This window comes from Paroedura picta, chromosome 10 (genome assembly GCF_049243985.1).
Source record: "Paroedura picta isolate Pp20150507F chromosome 10, Ppicta_v3.0, whole genome shotgun sequence".
Taxonomy (NCBI): Eukaryota; Metazoa; Chordata; class Lepidosauria; order Squamata; family Gekkonidae; genus Paroedura; species Paroedura picta.
The window spans coordinates 44106943-44131882 of record NC_135378.1 but is presented as its reverse complement, the minus strand read 5'-3'; the positions used below and the strand labels follow the sequence as shown (position 1 = coordinate 44131882).

General features: G+C 40.8%; 1 protein-coding gene across 3 annotated transcripts in view; it reads left to right on the top strand.

The window, feature by feature from the left end:
* PALLD (palladin, cytoskeletal associated protein) overlaps positions 1 to 24940 on the top strand; it is a 221280-nt gene that overhangs the window by 77592 nt on the left and 118748 nt on the right. For all 3 annotated transcript variants that reach the window (XM_077353635.1, XM_077353636.1, XM_077353637.1), the window contains 6 exons: positions 7406 to 7584; positions 8243 to 8303; positions 10007 to 10112; positions 11934 to 12008; positions 12505 to 12646; positions 13459 to 13482. In XM_077353635.1, coding sequence (XP_077209750.1) covers positions 7406 to 7584; positions 8243 to 8303; positions 10007 to 10112; positions 11934 to 12008; positions 12505 to 12646; positions 13459 to 13482 — 587 coding nt within the window. The remainder of the gene's footprint in view (positions 1 to 7405; positions 7585 to 8242; positions 8304 to 10006; positions 10113 to 11933; positions 12009 to 12504; positions 12647 to 13458; positions 13483 to 24940) is intronic.

Genomic DNA, 24940 nt, shown 5'->3' with positions numbered 1-24940 from the left:
CATATGTCTCTGCAGCCACTGTAGGGAAAGCAAAGGTAAGAAATATTAATTGATGACCCAAAGAAGATGCTGTTCACTATGACCATGTGAAGTTTTTGCATTCATCTGGGTTGGAAGGTGTATTTCCTCTGAATTATGTCTTAAATTTATATAGACAAAATAAGATTTGCTCTTGGGAGATACTTTTGTTTCATCTTAGTGTTTTGGTAAACAAAAGGTGAAAAGAGAGACTAGTATGTGAAGAGTGACTGGAATGTGAACAGTGAGGGAACAAATGGCTTCTACATGCAGGACTGGTTCAGTTAATTGTTAAACTAAAACGATAGAGACTATTCTGTTTTTGTTTCTGTATGACTAAAAACCAACAGCCATATTTGAAAGAACATCACAAAGGTCCTTCATTCCATGCATATTTACAAATACCTTCCAGGGAGCAAGTCAGGTGAAGATATAAAAATAAGGAAAACAGAGTCCATGGTACTCATTTCAAGCAAGAGCTGTAGAGTGCAGCTGCCAACCTCCAAGTAGGTAATATACACAAAGCAACGGTTGTTCTTAAAGGCCAGATAACAATTAACATACACAGTTTTTGTTATCTCAAAACAAATTTAGTTATGTTTCACATCAAAGAAAATGATCCTGTCATTCAGCTGTTGAAGAGACCTGAGTACAGATTTCAACTCCAAAGTGTAACACCCCTTCCCAACCTTTTGCCATATACTTTATCAAAGAAAATGTGGGGGTCTAGGAGATTCTCCACTGTTTTTTTGAGTATATAGTAAAATGTCTTAGTTTATGTCACTATATTACTTTAGGGTTTTGTTTTCCATACTTGTGTTTGCTTTATTAACCTCCAGGTAGGGCCTGGAGATCTCCCAGAATTACAACTGATCTCCACACAACAGAGACTAATTTCCCTGGAGAAAATGGCTGAGAGGTTCCTCCCCTCCCCAAACCCCATCCTCTCCAGGCTCTACCCCCTAATCTCCAGGAATTTCCCATCCAGAGCTGGCAACCTTAGTGTAGAGCAGCTTGGTGGTAGATAAAGTATCTGACTAGGAACTGGGAGATCCAAGTTTAAATGTCCACTCTGCCATGGAGGTCTGCTGGGTGATCTTGTGCCAGTCACATGCTTTGACCTACCTTATATGTTTAGTATGAGCAGGGCTATCTTAACACTATTATTGGCCCCCAGGTAAAGCAGTGCCCTGGAGCCCTACCAACACAACTACTAACAGGAATAAAAACATAAATTATCAATAAAATTAAACTTATATTTATCAGTATCTCCAACAACATTAAGGTTCCAATATTTAAAACATGCTGTACAGCAAAGATTAATAACACAAACATTTGGACAATATAACTAACCCTGAACTTGAAAAAAAATACATACACAGATTAACATGGGGTCCCTATTTTCGTGGGGCTGCTGGGCAGCTAGCTGCCCAGTGTGCCCATGTGTTGACAGCCTGGGTATGAGGGTTAAATGGAGGAGAGGGAACAAATAGATGCCACCCTGAGAAGACTAATAGATGCCACCCTGAGCTTCTTTGAGGAACAGTGGGATAAAAAAGTAAAAAAATAAAATCTATTTTCTAATGTTTTCTTGAAACATCCATGGGTGTGGGCAATTTGGGTGAGGGCCACAGTGCCAGGGAAGCACTTTCTTAAGAGCTTAAGTGATCTTAAGTGCTCACTAACCTAGTCTATAAATAGTACCATCACAAATACTTGTTTGTCTAAGGAAGTATGCATGCACACGAAAGCTCACACCTTGAATAGAACTTAGTTGGTTTTGAAAATGCCATTGGACTCAAAATTGGGTTCAATTAAGATCACTGTTATTTGCTACCCATAAATTATCTATAATCCTTTATTGTCCACCTGCACTAATAAACAAGCGAAGACCAGAACTGGAGGTATGGCCATCTATCTGGTTTGTTATCAAAATATGCTTCTTTAATTTGGTCCATAAATACATTTTACCCTCCAAACTGCAATATTTTGGGGGTGGGGAGGTGACTTCAATGTGGCTTTCAACCTGTAATTCACATGTAAGTGCTAGAACTCAGTCAAGGAAAGGGGGGGGGACTTGTATTTTCTAAGCACCTCTGAAGATAAATAAGATAATATTGACAGTGGATAATTATTAATTACTAAATTTGTTGTCTGCTGTTATTTGAAAACCGATTGTGCTTTGTGACATCCAGTAGTCTCTGAACAGAGAGATTCATTGTCAGAAGGACTCTTCTCTCAACCTGTTCTTCCACAGGGTGAAACTAGCCACCTACTTTCCAGCAAGAAAGGAGATGATCTGTCTTCTGTTCTTGCAAAATGAGTAACAGCTGCCTCCTGTTCTACATACTGACTGTTAAAAATGCATTATTTAGAGTGTGTTATCTAACCCTTTGGACACTGATCAGTTTTCACTAGCAGATATTTCTCTGTTCTGTCTTCCAGCTTCTCTTTATAAATGCGCCCACAAGGCATATTGCAATCTATCAAAACTAAATTCAGTGGCTGTACATTTTGCGTATGTGTTTTTCATAAGTAAAGGATGAGGAATACCTTGCCCATTTTTTCAGTTATAAAACCATGACTTTCATAAACATATTCAGTAGAATAAGAGTTTCCCTTTTTAAAGTAATTCATTCTGGGCCCTTATATGATGGCCCTGATCTGCTGAGGTTAGCTGCAGTGCTAAATGCACTCATTGAACAAAGATACTATTATTTCCAAAGAAGAATGTGTAGGATCAAGCTGTAATTATCAATGGACTGTGTTTGTCATGGGTAATTTAAGCTGTGTTGCAACTTGGAGCAGGATCTTGTCTGTTTACTCCATTGAGCTAATTAGACTGTTCCCTAGAATGTACACTTAAAGACCGCAGTCTTAGAGAGCTGAAGTTGTCATGATTAATTTTAGCTGGTTTGTGAGCAGTATTTTTTGAAAGGCGATACTAAGATTCTAATTTTAGTTTACATTGCAGGCAATAACAGCTGAAAACTTTATTGTTATAAGAAAATTGGGATTTTTTTTTTGAATGATAATGAAGTCAGCATTGGGGGTGGCAGCATCAGTTGTTATTCTAGAACATCAGGCCCCACTTAGAGGTTGGTGATGGTTTTGGTGTTGTAGACTTAACTCTCACTATACTACTTCAGGAGAAGGGTGGACATGCAAGGCTAAATACTACATGCACAAAAGACATCTTTTTACATAGATAACAAATTTATTGAAGAGAAGAAAGCTCTGTGCAAGAAATGTGGGTGTTTTGTTATGGTGGCACCTTAAGAGATGGCACAATGTCTAAGCTTTCATGTACAGGAGAAAACAAGTTACTCCAAGCCCTGATGGTTATGAAGAGCACTTAGAATACCCCTTAGAATAAAGGCTGCAAATCTTGCACAAAGTAATGCATGAATGTCTGTGGGACATAAGCACTTATAACTGTAAACTGGACTGAAGCCAACATCCTCTTTCCTTGAGTCTTCAGACTGTTTTTTTTTTAAGGCAATGAAGGGTGTGAACCTCTCCCTCATTAATCATTGTAAAGAGCCAGGCCTGCAGCAAATAGCACAATAGTTATCGTTTTGTCACTACTGATTATTCACTGTTTTTATCATCTAACAAGGCCTTGTTATGGCGGGAATTGCTATAGGAAAGCAGAAAACAGGATTGATGTGGGGAAAAGAACAAATGACAGTATGCTAAATTTTTGAAATAAAATTGTTGAAAGAAAGGGTTTTTTTTTTTTACAAAAAATCCCTGAGAGATTCAGTAATATTGAAATAATAAAATGATACATGACAGGCTTGACATCTGGATTTAAATTCTAAGTTCTTTTCCAGGGTCCTGAAAACTGTCCAGTCGTTTGTGTGTGAGTCTGCTCTTTTTCAGTAGCATTTTCCCTCCCAGGGGAGATGCAGGTGGGCTCCTGCAGGTGTCTGATTTCTGCAGGAGTTCTAAAGCTGTTCCTTTCAGGCAGGTACTTGGCAGTTAGTCTAGAAGGAAGTATTCACAAGAGGACTGGTTAAATCAGGGGTAGTCAAACTGCAGCCCTCCAGATGTCCATGTCCATGGACAGCGAACGCTGGCAGGGGCTCATGGGAATTGTAGTCCATGGACATCTGGAGGGCCTCAGTTTGACTACCCCAGGGTTAAATTGTCTATTTACTTACTTACTTACTCACTTACTTATTTCATTTCTTCCCCATCCCCCCTCACCCGGGGAATCCAAAGTGCCCTGCAACATGACTTGTGCTTTGATCCACTGTGGCCAGTAGGATAGGCAGCATAGAAATACTTTAATTAATAAGAAAGGTTAAAATCTGTCAAAGAAACTTGCTGTTTGTTGCCAACAAAGTTCACTCTAGCTTTGAGCTATATGAACACTCTGTTCTTATTTTTCATTATGTTTGACCCATATACAGAAAACTGAGAGCAGACTCAGTTAATTTTCAATCAAGATCCAGCAGAATATGACTGGGTTAATATTTTCATTCAAATTTAATACAAATTAATATTTGTATTAAAATGGCAGCAACAGACTGTACTTAAACATAAGCCTTTTGTTCATCCTAAACATCCTATACTTTTATAATCCTCGCACCATTCTCTGCCATGCCTCACTTAAATATTGCACCAATCAGGAAAAATACAACTTGATCAAAGGCCCACTTTTGAAGTATTTAACTTTGTACCAGTCCTTTTGGAAGCTATAATACACAGGATAGTATCTCTGATTTCCATAGAGCAAAACCCATCTCTGTAGACTTCATGCAACCTATGCAGCTGGGAGTCTTCAGTAGGAGTAACCACTGCAGCACAGAAAGTGAATGTAGAGCACTACAGTTGCCAACATCTAGGTGGGACCTGAAGTTCTCCAGGGGTTACAACAGATCTATAGACCACAAAGATCTGCTTTCCTTGACCGTTTATGCACTGGAGGTTTCATGCCGGACTGCAGGCTGGAGTTTTAGTCGTGGCAGGTTGCCCCACCTCTTCCTGCACCCACATGGAGGAGCATTTGGCCTGGTGTGCCTCATCCACCCCCAATTTTTGCTCCTGCATGGGAGCTGGGGAAGTGAAGTTCCCAGTGCATAAACCGTCCTTGAGAAGAATGGCAGTTTTAGAAGGAGGGACTTTATGGCAGTTCATCCCTACTGAGGTCTTTCCCCAGGCACTGCCCCCAAATCCCCAGGAATTTCTCAAACCGGAATTGGCAATCCTACAAAAACACAAAAATACTGGCTGTTTAAACTTGCGGAATGCTCTCTGCCTGCAGGCTTCCTCACTGGAAAATGAGGCCAAATGGGGCTACTGAGTAAACAAAGTAGTTGGATTCTATACTGAAGTGATCTATTTTCTCTGGGTGCAACAGCACACACAATAGGAGCTCGTTGGATTTTAATTACAAGGAAGGAGTGGTAGAATGTTTTAGTTCCATCATCAACATTTCCTAGCCTTAAGGGATGTATGGTTTATTCTTCTGCAAAGGGAAACTGTATACATAAGTTTTCATTAGCATGAATGGAAGTTGCTTTGCCTGCCTAATCCTATTGTGCGTTGATTAGAGAATGCACTGTTCTACTCTGGAGTCCATCCTAAATAGAAAGAAACATTATTTCATTGTATATTTTTGCTGAGGCCCATATCCTGGTTGTGTTAACTGGTGTTGTTAAAAGAAATTCTCTTGATTCCTCTTAACCTAGTTTCTCCTTGAAATCCAACAATCTATTGTTTTTCCTCATTTTAGGAATTTGGGATCTGTTTCCAATCAATTTGAAGAGAGCTGGAGCAGAAAGGGAGGGTCTGCACAAAACCATAATTTCATTCTGTAGCTTCTCAGAGGCAGGCAATGTCTTCCCACCTTCCTGTCCAACTTCTAGAGCATCCTCCTGTGGTCTGTGACATAAAACAACTGCAAGGACTAGAATTATAAAAGGGAGCATTGATTTCTCTACAAGAAGAAATAGAAGAGAAATAGCTCTCTTCAAGGAGGAAAAAAGAGATATCAAAGGAAGCAAAATTTTGAAAAAGAAATTCCCTTCCCCATAACAATGCCAGTGTTAACCTTATCCAAAGCAAGCAGAAAGTTTTTTTATTTTAGAGAGAATCCCACATTGGCACATTTGCTGACATTCCTGTTTGGAATACTTGCATATGCATGCTAGCCCATGGTCAGCTTTGACTGACATGATTTGGAATATGTGATCAGTTAAGAACTGCCCATAAACTGAAAGGCTATTCTCGGGCAATTAGTTCTAATCTTGTTTTAATGCTTAGAATTTAATTTCTTTATCTTAAATTCCTATTTTTCTATTACAATGTTGTGTGTGTGTGTGTATACACACCTCTGCCATAATCTGTCCTGAGTCTCATGAGAGAGGGTAGAAAATGAATACCCATAATCATAACACATTGCCCAGCAGAAAGAACCAACTGATATCTCCAATGCTGAATAGAGACAGCAAGAACTTCAAGCTCACTAGAATCCTATTTTGCTAGACACAAACAACAGTTTACTACCTGAAAATCTAATTCAAGCTCAACGTTTGCCAGTAGCTTTGTCATTTTACTAGGGCAGCCATGTTGCTCTGCAGTAACAACTTCAAATCCAACAAGATTTACTTGTGAATCTCTTTAACAGCAGAAGCAAATTTTCTCTTTCTATTTGAGACAGGAGTGTAGATTTGAGCATTTAGTACGTTGTTTCTTTGCCTGGAATCTCCCATGCCAGAATTTTTTGTTTGGGAAAGGAAGGGTCTGCTCACTAAAAATGAGTTATATGTCTTGTGTGAGAAGTGGTATCTGTGTGGTCATGTGACCTGTCTTGCTAACATTAACCTTTAAAACACTGAGGGCATAGAAGGTATGATAGACAACATAGTTGTGCCAGTTAGGTATTTGCAGGCAAGAATCAAGAACATGTGCTGGTAGCGTCATAACAAAACTAAGAAGACTTCCATGCCTTGTGACAAAGTGAGACCTTTGTAACCTACTTGAATATAAATCAAGTTACTGTTTTAAAAGTTTATGATTAACTTCATAGTTGAAACTTAGCAAAATGTTAATGGATGCATACCATTCCAAGGCATTCTTGGGTAGATATATTGAATGAATGAAAGAAAGCTTAGGCTCCAGCCATCAGGCCCTACCTCCCTTTTCTGCTCCAGTACTACACTCTGATATGCCAAGCCACAATTTTATGGCCGCCTTTCAGTCCAGCATGACCCAAGCATCTCACGTAGAGAAATATGAAAATGCTTTTGAATATTGCAAGTATTTCTGCTGCCAATTAATGTTGTGAACTGGTTCTCATGTAAATTTCTTGCATTTTAATAATTTTGCACTTTAGTTCCTTAGCACTTTTTATTCTTTCTTTTTATATTAATTACAGGTGGTTCTGTGAAGGCAAGGAGCTAAAAAATTCTCCTGATATTCAGATCTACTGTGAAAACGGAGAACTCCATAAACTAATTATACCTGAAGCCTTTGAGGACGACACAGGGCGCTATTGTTGTCTTGCCTCAAACTCAGTCGGTTCTGACTCTACATCTGCAGAAGTATTTGTTGAAGGTAAGGAAACGTGACAACTAATAAGGCCACACACATTATGTACATTATGTACAGACTCCAAGAGATTTACAATAATAGCCCTAATGTATAAAGGCATGCAAGCTGCAGAGGGAGGCTTGTAACTGTATCTCTCCTGCCTCCATGGCTTGCCTGGATCAGGTAGTCATTTCTTAAGGAGGCACATTTCCCTGGAATTACAGGTCATCTCCAGACTAAAGAGATCAGTTTCCCAGGAGAAAATGGCCTCTTTAGAGGGTGGACTACTTAGCATTATACAACACTGGGGTCCTCCCACCCTAATATATTTATTTATTCATAATTTAATTTAATCTCTGCACCAAATCCCACCCACAAAGTCTCCAAATATTTCCTAAACCAGAGCTGGAAACCCTATAACTGTGATTCTATAGACTTCAAGGTTTTGGCTTGAAATTTAGAAAACTGTGGTATCTGGGTGCAGGGATAGATTACCAAGCCATGTTCAACAAGTGAATGTTTTAATGTATTTTATTTATGATTCTGTTTCTACACCACCCCTCTCAGACTGCAAACATAATTGTAAAGTAATGGGAACATTTATTTTTCTTTAACTTACAGCTTTGTATTGAAGTCTAGCTGATGACCATGATGGCATGAACTTTCTTTGGTCTGTTTGCAGGTGCCAGTTCCTCTGATTCTGACAGTGAAATTTTCAAATCAGATTCTGGAGCCATGCCACAGTAAGTTTACATAGCACAGCCCTTGGTTACACACTGTGTTTCTAGGATAGTCTGGAGGGATTATTGCAAAGATGTTCTGCTTCATCTCTTTGTCATACTGTCACAGCATAGGAAAAGACAACCCAGTGTTCATTAATGATTGGGCCATGTAAAATACTGCATTGAACCTTGGACATGGGGAAACAGAAGGGATTTGTGTTCATTATTTGGATGGCCAATTAGAAAGTCTATGCTGGGTGAACCGTCAAAGTAAATTTGATTTGCAGACAGAGTCAGAAAGACTTTCTGTACTGTGTTCTCTGTTTCTATTAGTGTCACTTAGTTCTACATAGCAAAAACTATTCTCATGTCAGTGGCACCTGAAATTCTGCATATCTGAAAATCTAGGTATGTAGCATTTCAAACGCTTAGTTGAACTTTTAGTTGAAACTTAGTTTGTGCTCTTTCTAGTCTATATCTTTGCTTTGCTCCTTTTTTGGATTTGTATTGCCCAGTTCAGATTTCCATTCTAAACTGGATACTATTCGTTGTTGGCCTAGTTCAGAGTAAATTGATAGAAGGATGGGGTTTCATACAGCAAATTTCATCCACTTAATGAGCCATTTTGTCATAAATTAAAAACAGAATTTTTTTTTGAAAGAGAGTAGCTTTAGAATTTCAGTTTATAGATCTGTCTACTGCCATGCAAAGACTGACCAACAGTCTGGCTGAACAGCTGTCTTTTCTTTGTGCCACTAAATTACACAATGAAGGGGATGGAAAGTAATGCACTTCTGCTGGCAGGTTAAATCCCCTGCTTCCTGAATGGTTGACCAATAGCCTCTCATTTTATTGCAATGAATTGTCCCAAGGATAAAATTAAAGATTATATAGTATGAATCAACTGGAGGTGATGGAGCCAAATCCACCAACCTAAAGAAGCACAGTTGCCCCTTGACAATAGGCAACCAAAAGATGAAAAAAATGCAGAGAACATGTAGTAGATAGGACACTGACACCCCATGGTCCTGGAGGTGTGTATGTGTCTTGTCCACTAAGATGCATCATTTCACAACTAGACTATTTACTAACAACTTTATATGCTAACAGGTCACCCACCCCACCAGAGAGAGGGCAATAAATGAAACATAATCACCAAAATGAGCAATTCAGATCATATCAGCTATAGGAGAAGCTTAGTCAAAAGCTAGATGTGAGGTTCAGCAACTCATATATGAGATTAAAGGTAAAGGTATACCCTGTGCAAGCACCGAGTCATGTCTGACCCTTGAGGTGACACCCTCTAACGTTTTCTTAGCAGATTCAATACAGGGTGGTTTTGCCAGTGCCTTCCCCAGTCATTACTGTTTTACCCCCCAGCAAGCTGGGTACTTATTTTACCAACCTCGGAAGGATGGAAGGCTGAGTCAACCTTGAGCTGGCTGCTGGGATTGAATTCCCAGCCTCATGGGCAGAGCTTTCAGACTGCATGTCTGCTGTCTTACCACTCTGTGCCACAAGAGGCTATAGCAGTGGTGTACCAGGAAGTAAAACCCTGTGCACACTAGCAACATGTTGGCTAATATATGAAGACAGGACTAGAATCTATCAGTGGGCTAGATCACTTCTGTGGCTGTCATGGGCTACCATGGTCATGAGAACAGGACCTATAAGAGGTAACTAATCATAGGAATATTGTCTGACTTTTCCCCTTCTTTATGCAGGGCCCAGAAGAAAAGTACTTCTGTTTCTTTAACGATAGGATCTTCTGTTCCAAAGGCTGGGATCACTACAGCAGTAATCCAACCTATCTCAGTGCCTAATCAGCAAGTATGTAGATGTCACATTTTAACTTAGTTATGTTCTAGGTAACTCATTATGACATAGACATTGTAAATAAATAAAATCACTTGCTTCCAGTGTTCCAGCTTAAATTCCTTGTTAGAAAAAAAAATCCTTTTTGTGGGATGTGATTTTTAAAAATTCTGCCATCACAACCTATAGAGACCTTCGTCCTAACTGAGGATGTTTCTGGGTTTGTCTTAGCAGCATGAGAAATGCTGTAACTTCGTGCCATTTTTGCTTTGTTTTGAAAACATGATGCAGCCATTTTTAGAATACAAAAGAACTGTAAAATTGGCATGACCAGTCCTGTGGGAGAAAAGTTCCCAAAGCTCCAAACTTCTCAACCTCAGTCTTATTTGAGCTATACAGCCCGATTAAGTTCTAGAGCAGATAAAGGATATATAAAGATTTCTCTGAGAGATGTTTTTAAAAAAACTAATAAAAGCAGTACAGTGCCTTTCTAGAACTGTTTGTTTTTTTAAAGGAATCAGACTGCAAAGAATTCCCTTAATTTAAAAAACAATAAATCGACAGGGAAGGGGTGGAAAGGGCAGGACACCCTTGGGAGCATTTGTGAACTCTTCCTCCCTTGCTATATGATGCACATATCAGAAGGAAGAAGTGGGGAAGCAGCTGGGAGAAACTGGGGATCCACAAGAAAGGAAGGCTTGTCTATTGTTCTGACACTAATGCTGAACCCTGACTCTTGCAAGACTTAAGGGGAGCTTATAAAAATTTAAATGCTTAAGTAGTACTAGAGTTTAGTCAAGTTGAAGCCAGGAAAACCTTCTACTAAGATGGCTATCCACAAGTCAAAGCAGCTTTAAGAATCTCTCTTACAATTTCAAATGGCACCCCTCACCTGAAACTGACCACAATGATCAGAGACTGCAGCATGAAATCTGTTGTGGAGGTATGACCTCCAGGAGGGGGGAAAGAAAATCTGATGGAGTAAGTCTTGTGAATTTCCTTTGCCTTGGGAGCCAAGGAAGGAGAAAAACTGGGGCGATAAAGGTAAAGGTAAAGGTATCCCCTGTGCAAGCACCGAGTCATGTCTGACCCTTGGGGTGACGCCCTCTAGCGTTTTCATGGCAGACTCAATACGGGGTGATTTGCCAGTGCCTTCCCCAGTCGTTACCGTTTACCCCCCAGCAAGCTGGGTACTCATTTTACCGACCTCAGAAGGATGGAAGGCTGAGTCAACCTTGAGCAGGCTGCTGGGATTGAACTCCCAGCCTTATGGGCAAAGCTTTCAGATGGCTGCCTTACCACTCTGCGCCACAAGAGGCTCTTTTTTTATTGCAAACTATATGTGGCTTATTTTGGGGCAATAGGACTTTTAAAAGAAAGGGACATACAGTGAATGGAAAGCAAACTGAGTCTTGGAGGGACCTAAATTTACATGGCCTACCTGCAAAGTGAAAGTGAGTTGGTATGGAGAAGAGAAGAATACACTTGAGGGGAATGGAGGGCAAAGGCAAGTGCATCAGTGTTTATGAGATTCAGACCTATATTTGACCAAATTGACAAGTTTTTGTGCAGTTGGGTTGTCTATCTGTTTTAATCTTTAGACCCAATAACTTGGCTTTCTATGAAGCTTTAAAATTAAAAATACAATAAACAGAAAAATTGCAGAATAAGAAATATATGTGAGTTTAAGCCAAGGTACTAGCTTTAAAAGGGAGTGTGCTGTTTTTGGCATTGTATGTGTAAATGGGCTAGACTGTTTTTGCATGCAATATATTATTACTAGTGATACCCCTATGTCCTGCAAACATTTGTGTCTCTCTCACTCTCTTTTCTTAGGTCCAAAGTCCTACTTCATACCTCTACAGATTAGATGGATCTAAACCCAGTCATGCTGTGCCTATTTTTACAAAGGTATGGTTTCTCCACTGTGATTCCCATTGAATTAATACAAGATGTAATATTAAAATCATTTTAGTGCATGGATCACATAACACATTCAAAAAGTAATGCTGTTCCTTTTCTGTATCTATATTTTAAAAGCTCCCGTTATGTACTGATAATAGTAATTGTACATAGAAGGGCTCTGAGTGAGATTAATATTCTTCTTGCACTTATGATAGCCTGTTTAAAGGACTACGAGTTTTCTACGAGTTTTTATGGCTGTTTTTTGGTATCCCCTTTTCAGGTAGATTTTGTCAATGTGGTTCTAGCATTTTCAATACCATCTTGCACATAACAGTGAACAGCTCCTTGCAAAAAAGGGAGGGGGTGGATCCATATGTGATATATCTTGGCAGTTTCCCAGACCTCACTTTCAGATGTAAACAATGAAAAACAGACTAACACTTATTAGAATGCTGGTATCAGATTTTACTGTCCAAATAAAATCCATATATTGAATTTTCAGGAACTGCAAAATGTGACAGCAACTGAAGGACAAGTAGTTGTGTTTGAGTGCAGAGTGAGGGGACCACCTCCCTTGCAAGTCAGTTGGTTTCGGCAAGGCACCGAAATTCAGGATTCCCCAGACTTCAGAGTTCTTCAAAAAAGTAAGCAGCGGAATATTTCTGTTTCCAACAGCCACATAGCATGAGAAAGTACAGGAATGTATCTTCAGTATTGTTTTGTTATACATGATTATATCATTTTTATTCTTGATTTTTAAGTGCCTCTAGTTATAAAGCTGCATTTGAATGTCAAAATAAGCCACAGATAGTTTGCAATAAACTCTGCTTTGATGTAAGCAGCAAGCCCTGGGCTACATTTAGATTCCCCCTGCCCCTGACAGAGGGCAGTGGGGAGGCCCTCATAGTATTTTGGAATATCCTGATGATGTCATGACTCATCTGGCTCCCCTCAATTTTGAGCCAGATCAAAAATAAACCTCCTTTGATCCAGCTCAGAGGGAAAACTGCAGGATGGCTGCAGGTCCATCTGCATGTTCCAGCCAGAGCCCCTAAGGGAAATGTCCAAACTTAGCTTCACCTAATGTGGAGCTGTCACTTCTGGTTATGTAGCTGGAGGTGACATTGGTGCACTGGAAGACAGTTGGTTGCTCCCCAGTGAGTGCTGTGGGGAACAGGGGAGCATTGAAAGGCAAATTGCAAACCTTATATAAACTTTGGCTAATAAACCAGCAATAAACACTTTCTGGTATGGTTTCTTGTGTCATCTTCATGCAGAGAGCTCAACTGACTGGAGTCTGCCCAAACCCTGGCATATTATGTCGTCCGATGCAGCCTAATACTGCTACATCAAGACATGCTCATAAGGTTTTTCAGAGTAACTGATTTCTGACACATTTTGTTCTTTCCCCTTTTCTTCTCTTTCCTCTGTTCTCTTTGGATGATGTGATAAGCAGAGCCTCGATCTGCAGCTGAACCTGGTAAGCATCATGTGAAAGAACAATCTTTTTGTTCACTCGCCCTTTGTGTTTGTACTGAAGCTAAACAGTGTAATGTTTCTGCAACGGACTGGTAACATGAAACCCCCTCCCAGACAGCCTATTCTTTATTACAGACTTCGGATCCTGCTATTCTGCACTTTACATCAGTCCCTTTATTAGTGGAACAGCAAATTCCATCCAGGCCAGTGTGGGGAGCCTCTCCCTCCCCCTCCCGTAAAACTTTTAAGCTCTCATTTTCTGAAATGGAGCAACTTGCAAGCTAATAAGGACAGACGCTATCTACAATTTTCCATCACTGAAACTGTACTGGGATGGTTTGATAGTGAAATTTCATCTTCTTAAATATGTATTGTATTTAACAAAATGTTGTTTATTTTTTGTTGCCCAAGGCAAATGGAAAAAAATGAGGGCAGAGATACCCATGGGTTCAGGGCCTGATGTGGGTAAACTGGCACAGCTCCCTAGAGTCTTCCGTTTGAATAAGGGTGTTGAAAAGTTGTTTGAAGATATTAAAATGCAGGTGCTTGGTAAAGTGTTACACTTAAAATAATTTGATTATCTGCCTATGTTCTTTTCCAAGGGTACATCTTTCCAGGGTACATTTTTAGTGTCACTGGTGTAATAAATAGAACAGGGAAGCAAAGCAGAGTGCTTTTATCTCTTCATCCGCTAATCTTTTGACAGTCAGCAAAAATATTCTCCGGTGGCCACTCACTACATGCTAACAGGTCAGACATGGTTGGCTCTGGAGAAGAACAAACAGCTGCCCTTTCTGGATTCAGGCACCTGAACATTTATGAAACAGGTTTTTCTTGTCACTGTTAAGCTATATCTGCTAATGTGTTTTACACTCCTTTTTCTGTCTAGACGGAAATCAGCCTGCATCACTAATCTCTTCAGACTGTTTTGACAATTAATAGCCAGTCGAATTACTTCAGGCCAACATCACAGTTTGTCAAATTACCTGCTCAGTACTACGTTATTTTGACATTTTGACTTTATGCTGATTGACTCCTTCAAAGAACAGCCTGTTTAGGAAGGAGGAAAGAAACCGGTAGAATCATTTGCCAGCTGTTGATGCTTTGGCCATTACTCAGCTGTCTGGAAGCAGCCACAAAGAATATTGAATTTCTTTACAATAATTGTCTTCTGGTATGTAAAAATACTAAAGCCAAGATTTTTTTTTGGGGGGGGGGGGGTGCTTGATTCATGTTGTTCTCATTGGAAAGACATAGACCCCCCTTCTAAGTGATATTAGTCTTACAGTGCTGTTCTAAACGGAATTACAATCTGTTTGCGATTTCAATGTTAAAGGAACATTGTAAATCATGTATAGTCATTCTTGTTCAAGCTGTGTTCTAGTCCTTCAGTTGTACAAAAGAGCCCAAAACCACAGAGGCAAAGCCTTGGATGCAAAGCCTTTTCTTTGTAATGCCCGTAATCCGAGGCCTTTTCCTCACATGAACTTGTGGCAAGGGAATCACTGTGGCACAGCTTCTGGTTTCAGCGCAAAGGTAACATCAGAAACTGTTGAGCACATGGGAGCAGTCCCAGCAACAATGCCACCCTGCATCAGCACTCTCCTAGCATCTTGGAAACCAGATATTAGTAGGAAAAGCTGTGCCAGAGAGACTCAAATGTTGCAAAGGCAGCGCAAGAAGAAGATTACAAGCGGAAGTGTAACCTTTGGATGACTGTATTTACGCAAAGAGTGGGCCGTATTCCAAAACAGCATAAGCTAATGACAAAACATGGAAGTCTTATCACAGAACTCGAGGAAAGGAATTGTACCAACTTTATGTGGTTCATCAAGCAACAGGATTTAGAGGCCAGCGGCGAATCTGTTTTGTTACTTAACTGAACGGAACTCGGAAAAAAGCCAAAAACAAAACAAAAAAGATAAATAACGTTAGATTACTAAGGAAAAAGAATCCTTTCTTGCTGTGTCATTCTGTTTTTGCTGTAAAGGTAAAGGTAAAGGTATCCCCTGTGCAAGCACCGAGTCATGTCTGACCCTTGGGGTGATGCCCTCCAGCGTTTTCTTGGCAGACTCAATACGGGGTGGTTTGCCAGTGCCTTCCCCAGTCATGACCGTTTACCCCACAGCAAGCTGGGTACTCGTTTCACCGACCTCGGAAGGATGGAAGGCTGAGTCAACCTTGAGCCGGCTGCTGGGATTGAACGCCCAGCCTCATGGGCAAAGCTTTCAGACGGCTGCCTTACCACTCTGCGCCACAAGAGGCTCTTTTTTTTTTTTTTTTTTGCTGTACTTTTCTCTTTTTGTCTTCTTCTGCAGCACCAACGTGTTTACAGTATGGTGAACTCTATGGGGAATGGTTACTTGAGGTCCTTTTGCTTCTCCAGTTACTCTTCAGCTTCTTCAATTATCTTCTCTAGATTTTTGACCTCTCTTCTACCCATAACCTTGAACAGTTGGATGAAGCTGAAGAACAAATTATTTTTTTGCCAGATAAGGAAACTGAAGTATTTTAAAAAATACCTTGGAAAACTGATCCAGCATTTAAAGAGGGAGGGAAATCAGGGTAGGAAACAGGAGGCTACAGAAGAAATTTGGGAACACCTTCAGTAAGTCTTTGAGGCAGCAAATGTATTCTTCTGTGATAAACAGAGATATTTACTGTTACTTTGCATATATGTTAGCTGAAGCTGCCATCGTTTCATGCAAAATAATTGTTTGCTGAGTTAGGAAATTCTGGAAGTTTTCTCTGCAAAGGTTTCTGCCATTTGGTTCAGCTCATTTAGTTTTCTGTTCAACAGACCTTTGTCCTGCCTGAAGCATTTCCAGATTAGTTAGTAAAATGCCATCTTTCAGTGGACCTGCAATCTTAATGTGATTTAGGACATTGCAAAACCACAGAAATGAAGGATATGCAAATGGCTAGGACAGCTCCTTGTTTATACTTCTGATGGAAATGTCCATAGAAAGTTCTTGTACATCTTTATTTATTTTATTTATTTATTTGTAAATTTATATCCCGCGACTTCTCCAAAGACTCGTGGCAGCTAACAATAAAAGACATTCAATACATTGAAACCCCAATAACCCCCCAATAAAAGCCTCAATTAACTTTGCAAGAATGAAAGCCAAAAATATCTCCTATCTCCTGATAGGGGACCACCCAGGGGTGGGATGCAATGATGGAAATACTCATCCTGAGGAGGGGCCACGTTGATCTTCCTTCCAAAGTCACATCAGCTGTATCTGTATTTGAATTCATATATCTCATTAACTCACCAGATGTTACAGTGGTGGTGCAAAAACAGGATCTGCAGGGTGCTCTTCACAGCTTTCCAATGAGAATCCCACATGGCTATGGGCAATTTGTGCATGAAGCAACCACATGGGCTCAGCAGGTTGGGTTTCTCCAACATAATAAGCCACCCTCATTTCCAACAGTTGCTGATCAGGTTGTGAAAACCCACACAAGCAGCCCTGCCTAGGTGGTGGAACATCTGTTTTGTTCAAAGAACTAATATTAGATAATGTGAAAGATCTCAGTCTGAGTTGAGAATCATTGCTTGTTTGAGAAGAGAATACTGACCTTGATATATCAGTTTAACTCACATGCAGTTTCAGTACTATTTTGTGAATCAATACAATTTCACTTCTTTGTTCTTTGTATTACCATAGAAAGAGGATTGCCACCAAAATGTCAGTATTCTTGCTCAGTCTTCCTCTGTTTGGTATACCACCTAACATGTCATATATTTCCTCACACCTGACATTAGAAGCCAATAATATGAGTGTGATTGGAGAAATGCACAACTTAATGATACAGAATGTGCTGCAAGTGTGAAGGTAGTAGGAAGGCAGGTTTGAATAAAGAGGGACATTTTTTTAAAGAAACCCTGTTTATCTAACAGCCTATAATTCTGCTCTTAATCTCCAGTGAATGGTAACATTCACCCATAATTACTCAGATTGCTTAATATTGCTTAATATGAAGTGTCAGCAAGTTCTTTTTAAAACTTCTATTATGGAATTTTAAATACATGTAAAAGTTTTCACAAGAGTGACTTGATACCATCTATTGTTCTAGTTTGGTCTTTTCTGTATCTCTGTGGAAACTGGGTTGTCTCAGGTTTCTCACAGAAGTCCTGTTTTTTGTTTTCTGCCTGAAATGTTTTCTTCTCTACAACCTAAATTTTCACTTCGTCATTGCTATTCACTATGTTGTTTAATAATTATTACATTTTATCCTATTGGCCCTTCAAGGAACTCTGGTTGGCAAACGTACTTCCATGTTTATCCTAAAGGTAGATAGGCTATCACAGTTTCAAGTTCCAAATTTCAAAAAACCTTTAATGGCATATAAGAACATCATAAAATAGGGGTAATTCATAATTAACTGATAAAAATTACATAGTCTAAATAAAACAAATAAGAGAAATAAAATAAGCAGCAACCAACAATAGATTTCTCCAGAATGCCCAGCAATCAGTAATTTACACCAATTGTAGATGTCCCTGGTCTAGAACTGATTCTTGCCTAGCCGACTGTCCCTTTGTATCACAGTAGCCAAGAGTTCGGCCAACAGTTCCGTTATTTCTAGGGACCTAGCTAACAAATGTCTAATGATTCTGTCCGTAGGGCCAGAAAGGTCCACTGTGATAACTGACGCAAGATCACCAAAATAGTTTAGTGGTTCCGGGGACATTTGATCCAGATCTTCAATTTTAGTACTATAATACACTCTGGACATTATACTCCCTTACTATAGGCAAAGGTCCAAGGTTGAATGCAGAACTCAAGTTCTTCCATATGTCAAAATCACAGCATAATGAGTGGGTTTGTGTTACAGTAGCGTTGACCACTAAATAATGTTAAAATAGCTCAATGAAATCGTTTGCTTCCTATAATTATTTTTGCATCAAAAGAGAAGGCATAGATGAAAGCTGAAAATAAAATCTGTGGTGTTGCCATTCTTTTGGTATGACGCATTTACATCCTAATCTATGCATGTGAATGTTAGTTTCAATGGGTTTTCTTCACTTTGGTTGCTTTCCCAGAGCATGTTTTTTTTCTGGTCTGGCACTGAAAACTGAAGCAAAGCTAATGAAACTATTATTATTGTTTTTTTCAGCATCCACAATAACTTCATCTCTTAATTGTCTATGTCAAGTTCACCCCAGCTTCACTCTGATCTTTCCAAACCTGGTTTGATATAGTTGTTTTGGAAGGATCACAGTTTAACCATGTTTGCACACTGTGGGGACATTTTTACAAATCCCACATCAGGGCTATATTCCATCATTCTCTCACCATCATTCTCTCACCATAAGAGGACTTCTTCCTTTATTTATAATCAGTTAATTGTTATAGTATTAATGCTATAGTGATTCAGCAATAACAGATTTCTTTAAACACCCCCTCCCCAAACCACCGGCCATATTTATTTATTTTATCTGTTTATTTATTGAATTTATATACCACCATTTCCCTTTGGCTCACGGCAGTTTACATAATAAATAATTATAATAAAATCCCATAATCCCCTCAATAAGACTATTAAAACCAATTAATATCAATATCAAGGCGGCAAGCGAGAAACCCCTCATTCAGCCGGGGGACAACCATGTTACTAATCTTCTAATGGGAGTGAGGTACCAGATGAGTCAGATGGACCCAGGAGGCCCAAGATCGAATGTCAGGACCTCCCGCCCTGGCCTCAACCATATGCCTGATGGAAGAGCTCCATCTTGCAGGCCCTGTGGAAAGCTGGCAACTCCGGCAGGGCCCTTAGCTCTTCCAGGTTGGGGCCAGGGCCAGGGCCAGGCAAATGTCCCAGGGGCCCGGAACTACCAGTAAGTTTGTACCCACAGAGCGAAGAGCCCTGCAGGGGGCATAAGCAACCAAGCGGTCCCGTAGGTAGGAAGGACCCGGGCCGCGTATAGCCTTAAAGGTTAATACCAGAACCTTGAACTTGATCCGGAAACAAACTGGTAACCAGTGCAGATGTTGAAGCACCGGCTGAATATGGGCCCTCCAAGATGTCCTAGTGAGGACCCTAGCAGCCGCATTCTGTACCAGTTGTAACTTCCGGATCAAAGACAAGGGCAGCCCGCATAGACCGAATTACAGTAGTCTAATCTGGAGTTGACCCTTGCATGGATCACTGTGGCCAAGTGGTCAGAGGACAGGTAGGGCACTAATAGCCTAGCTTGGCAAAGATGGGAAAACGCTGTCCGGGCTACTTTCGTGACCTGAGCCTCCATAGATAGGGAGGCATCAAAGGTCGCACCCAAGTTCCTGGCCATTGGGGCAGGTGTTAATTGCACTCCATCCAGGCATGGGAGACGCGCTTCCTGATACAGCCCTCTTCTACCCAGCCACAGGACCTCAGTCTTGGAAGGGTTGAGTTTCAGGCAACTCTGCCTGAGCCATCCAGCCACTGCTTCCAAACAACTGGCAAATGTATTCAGTGGGGAGTCCAGCTGTCCATCCATTAGGATGTAGATCTGGGTGTCATCCACATATTGGTGACATCCCAGCCCATAGCCCTGGACCAGCTGGGCTAGAGAGCGCATATAGATGTTGTAAAGTGTGGGGGAGAGTATCGCCCCCTGTGGAACCTCATATGGGAGCTTCCCCTTATGGAGGGGAATGGTAACAGCAGTGAGCAGGATCAAACAAAGTGCAGGGGGAAACTCCATGTAGATATTCTATTGCTTTTGCAAATTTGTATTCGAAATGAAACATCCATCTAGCAGTTTTCCCAGCAGCTTTCCCAATGTCTGCAGGAATAATTGGAGTTGCACAGATAGTTGTCACTAAATGGCAACAGTTCCAGATGCTGCCATAGACCATTGTCATTAAAGCAAAATTGTTAGGTCTAAAAATGCCTAAGGTTCATTCCCAGGATAATCAGTGTGTTCAGGCAACGTGTGAGCCAGCCCCAGTACAACACAATGTTCTTGTTAACAAAATGAACTGACAGATTAATCCACAAGCTTTCTCTTTCTTTTTGTGATACTTAAGATTTAATTTTTCCCAAACGAACAATGGTCTTCTGTTGTGACCTTCTTGGTCAGATTAGGATGGTTACAGAACATAAAGGGGGTTTCAGTGGCTGCTACCCAACTGTGGAGCTCATTTCCCTTGGAGAATCACCAACACTTAAATCATCTTTTGAAAGTATGAGACCCTTTCTACAAAACAAAAAAAGGGGGTGGCTGAGAACAAGCTGGCGCAAGTTGGGCTTCTGGGTGCCTGCAAAGCTTTTGTTTGGTTTAAGTTTGATTTTACTGGATTCTTCTAATAGCTTCACTTTTACTTTATGGTTTCATGCTGTGGACTTCAAGGTCAGAGTGAATTAGCATTTAAATTAAATAAATTACAGATTGTATATGTTTCTTGTACAAATAGCTATTGGCAATTTAATTAGTTGGTATCACTTAACAAATTGGCTATTGAGTAAAGGTGGAAATCCTGTGCTTAATTACACAGGCTTAAGTCTGAGAATCTCACTGACTGGCTTTCTCAAGAATATGGATAAGCTGAAGGAAATGGGGCAGGAGGGGTGCTGCCTCAAGTGCACTGAATGGGGTTCAGAAGATGGTCCAGCAGGAACCTTGGGAGGAGAAAGAAATAGAAGAAAAGAGAAGAGCTGGCAAACAGAACTAAAATTGGAGCAGTGAGGCCTATGATCTGGAAGCTGCACTGCAGGTCACAGCTAGAATTGCCTACTTTTTCTCAGTTGCAACTGCAGGGTGTGGTTCAAGTGGCAACACAGAGGAAGAGGTGATTCAGCCCTTTTCCCATGAGAAAGTGTATTTTCCCATCTGAGTAAATAGAATCATATGGATCTTTCTAGAGTGGGAATTCAACAAATGGGGCACCATCACTGGAAAGGCCCTTCTCTGCTGAATATATTGAACATCAGATAGGTTCATACTGGGTAAGGCAGTCCTACACCTGGTCCCATGCCACTTAGGCCTTTGAAGTTCAAAACTAGTGCCTAGTGAAGTTCAAAACTAGTGCAAAACTAGTGCCTTGAATGGTTCCCAGGAACATACCGGTAACCAGAGCAGTTACTTGAATATTTAAAAATATAAAATGGTTGCATTCCAGTTAGTAACCTTGTTGCCGCATTCAGAACAAGAGGAGTTTCTATATTGTTTTGAAGGGCAGCCCCTTGCCCAACACATTGTCATTATCAGCCTACTTGTTAGCTTGACCATTACTATTTATGTTCTTCTGTCTCTCTCTGGGAGAGTTGCAGCTGGCACACTGGTACTTCCTGCCCCAGATATTATCTGAGCTGTCCAGAACAAGGGACTTGTCTAACAGCACCAATAAACCATGAACCTGTTTTTTAAAGTGCAACCCCATCCAGAGTAGGCTGTTCTAGCCTCCCACAAATGTAGAACCACTTCCTGGTTGAACCTCTCTATCTTGTTCAGATTGAGCTTCAAGCTGTTAGCCTTTATGTCGCTCATTATTGATTTCAAGTACTTCTGGCTCAGAAACTGGAAACAAATACAACTAGGTATCACTGAGACATGGTGACACCTCACTCGCTGGATTCATGTAGATGTTGAACAGCCTCAAGAATAGGTTACAACCCTAAGGGACATCATAGCACAGGAGCCCTGCTGCTGAATTTCTCCCCCAATACCACTTCCTGACCTTTGTTTCTTAAGCAGCAGCAGAGTAACCAGAGAAGTGGTCCAGCAGGTCAGCATTGAAAATGATATCAGAGGCTGCTGAGGAATGCAGAACTAGTAGGGGCAATTTACAATTTGAGTATTTTGCTGGTCCCCATAACAGAATGCATATTTTGATTTTCACAGAAAGCGAATCTATCAAGCTAACTCTACTAAATGACATTGCATAAAGTAAGCCGCTGTGCCCAATTGCTAACATTCTGAAAAATCAGTCTTGCCTATTAATTGTCTGACATGATTGTTCCCTAGTCATCATCTAGAGCAGATTAAGATCAGTGTGCTACAGGAATACCAGCCCACATTTTTGTCACGTTCCCTAGATTGCTCACTGCTGCCAACAGAAACTGTTCTACTGTCTGAAAGGGAGAAAAATCCTGTCATGGACCTTTCAATTGGTTCTTCATTTACAGATTGTCTCCAGCACAGGAAGTCTCTGGATGTGTTTTAATACATGATGGTTTTTCAAAAAAGAAAAACAGCTTAATTTAATTAAGACAGCAATCTGCTGCCACCCAGTATAACATGAAGAACTGCTTCCTGGATATAATCATTTAAGGAGGAGAAGGGCAGTGCTAGCTCATTAGGCATGGCTGCATTTGTTCTTTAACGTGAGCATGCAAGTAGTGAGATTAGAGATACAAAAATTTGCAGCCTTTGGTGCCTTAGAATTAGACAAATGTGATTACACTTGGGGTTCCAAACAAACCAGCCTCTGGATAAATTCAGCCTTGAGGAGGCTTCTCAACCACCTGGAGATCTCACCCACTTTGTCCACAGCATTGATTTATCTGGACTAATACCCCACAAAGCTCCAGAGTTTCAATGAGTGGGAAGTGGTCTGTGACCTATGGATGCCTTGGAAATAATGAGCAGAGGGGCAAGGGGAAGTCTATCTTTTAACATCCTCGTGATTTTGACTACAAGATATACGATAAAGAGTCATTATGAAGCAATTAGGAGCATGCACACCTAGATTTTGAAGACAGTTTCCTCTTGTTTGAGTAGCTCCTAAATTGCCATCCTTCAGGTAGAATCTGGTAAAAGATAAAGGTATGCCCTGTCCAAGCACCGGGTCCTGCCTGACCCTTGGGGTGACGCCCACTAGCGTTTTCATGGCAGACTCAATACAGGGTGGCCTTGCCAGTGCCTTCCCCAGTCATGACCGTTTACCCCCCAGCAAGCTGGGTACTCATTTTACCGACCTCGGAAGGATGGAAGGCTGAGTTAACCTTGAGCTGGCTGCTGGGATTGAATTCCCAGCCTCATGGGCAGACAGCTTCAGACAGCATTTCTACTGCCTTACCACCCTGCACCACAAGAGGCTCTTTTTAGAATCTGGAGAACTGCCAAAAGTACAGAAACTGGTTCCCCTGGAGAAAATGGCACCTTGAGAGGGTAGACTCTGTGGCATCACATCCCTATGAGAGACAGCTTGGTGTAGTGGATGGGAGTGTGGACTTCTAACCTGGCGAGCCGGGCTTGATTCTGCGCTCTCCCACATGCAGCCAGCTGGGTGACCTTGAGAAAGCTGTTCTGACCCAGCAGTAATATCAGGGCTCTCTCTGCCTCACCTCACCTACCTCTTTTGTGGGGAGAGGAAGGGGAAGGTAAGTGTGAGCCATTTTGAGACTCCTTTGGGTATAGAAAAGTGGGATATAAGAACCAACTCTTCTTGTTTTGAGTTCTTTCCCATTCTGCCCTTCTCAGGGTCTCTCCTGAAATCTCAAGAAATTTCCCAACCCCAGAGCTGGCAAGCTTACTTTGCATCTTTCCCCCCTGTATTTGTAAAATATCAGTGGCACAGATCCCGTGCTGTATGGTATCATTCACGTGTGGTTACCCAGGAGCCTGAGCTGGCTTCCTGAGAGCCAAGCCTAGGGTTGGTGTGCCTGATGCCTGTAATTTTGAAGGCCAAAGTGTTGTCATGCAACTTGAAGCCAAATTTCTCAGTTTAAAGGAAAGACAAGCCAACATTTAGAAAAGCTGAATAGTGTCTGATAATGAGAGAGGAAAAACCCACAATAAAAGTGGTGGTAAGACTTACATTATTATCAAGGCGCTTAATTCTGTTTGGAAGAATTCCATAACTCTGTTTTAGAGATGTTGTGCTCTGCAGGCAACATGTTATTTTAAATCTGAAAATATGGACTGCCTGTGAATCTTACTTTGTGTACAGAAAGTACTGTTAAGTGTGACCTCTGCTGGGTAGCATATGATTGCTCAATATCCAGGTTTATTTTAAATTACTTTTTGCCTTTGGCAATTCTGGCTGCCAGGATTGTTTTATCAAGGATGAAGACATCTTTGAGAAAGATGAAGCCTTTTCTCAGGAGGGAGGGGGAGACACAGATCACCTGATTTCCTCTTGGGGAAGAGGGGTAGAAACATGTAAGGTGTCACTAATTAGGGTAAAAGCAACTCAAGGAAGGCTTTTTTCCAGGGAGAAAACAGCAAGGAGAGGAGTTAAGAATTCTATTTTTCTCCATGATAGCACAATTCTGGCGGCCAAATTTTGGCAAAGAAGAAAAATTGTCATTCAACATAAATGTAGGATAAACTGTAGCCTGTAGTTGAACCATGAGTTACACAACTTAGAACAGAGTCCCTAATTTTTTTTTAGTCCATTGGCACCTTTGGAATTCTGACACAATATGGTTGCTGCTGGAAGTATAGCCTGCTACAAAATGATTGCCCCGGTGTATCATCATTAGTCACCTTTGTGCTGTGGTGGCAACTGCTTCCAAGGCAA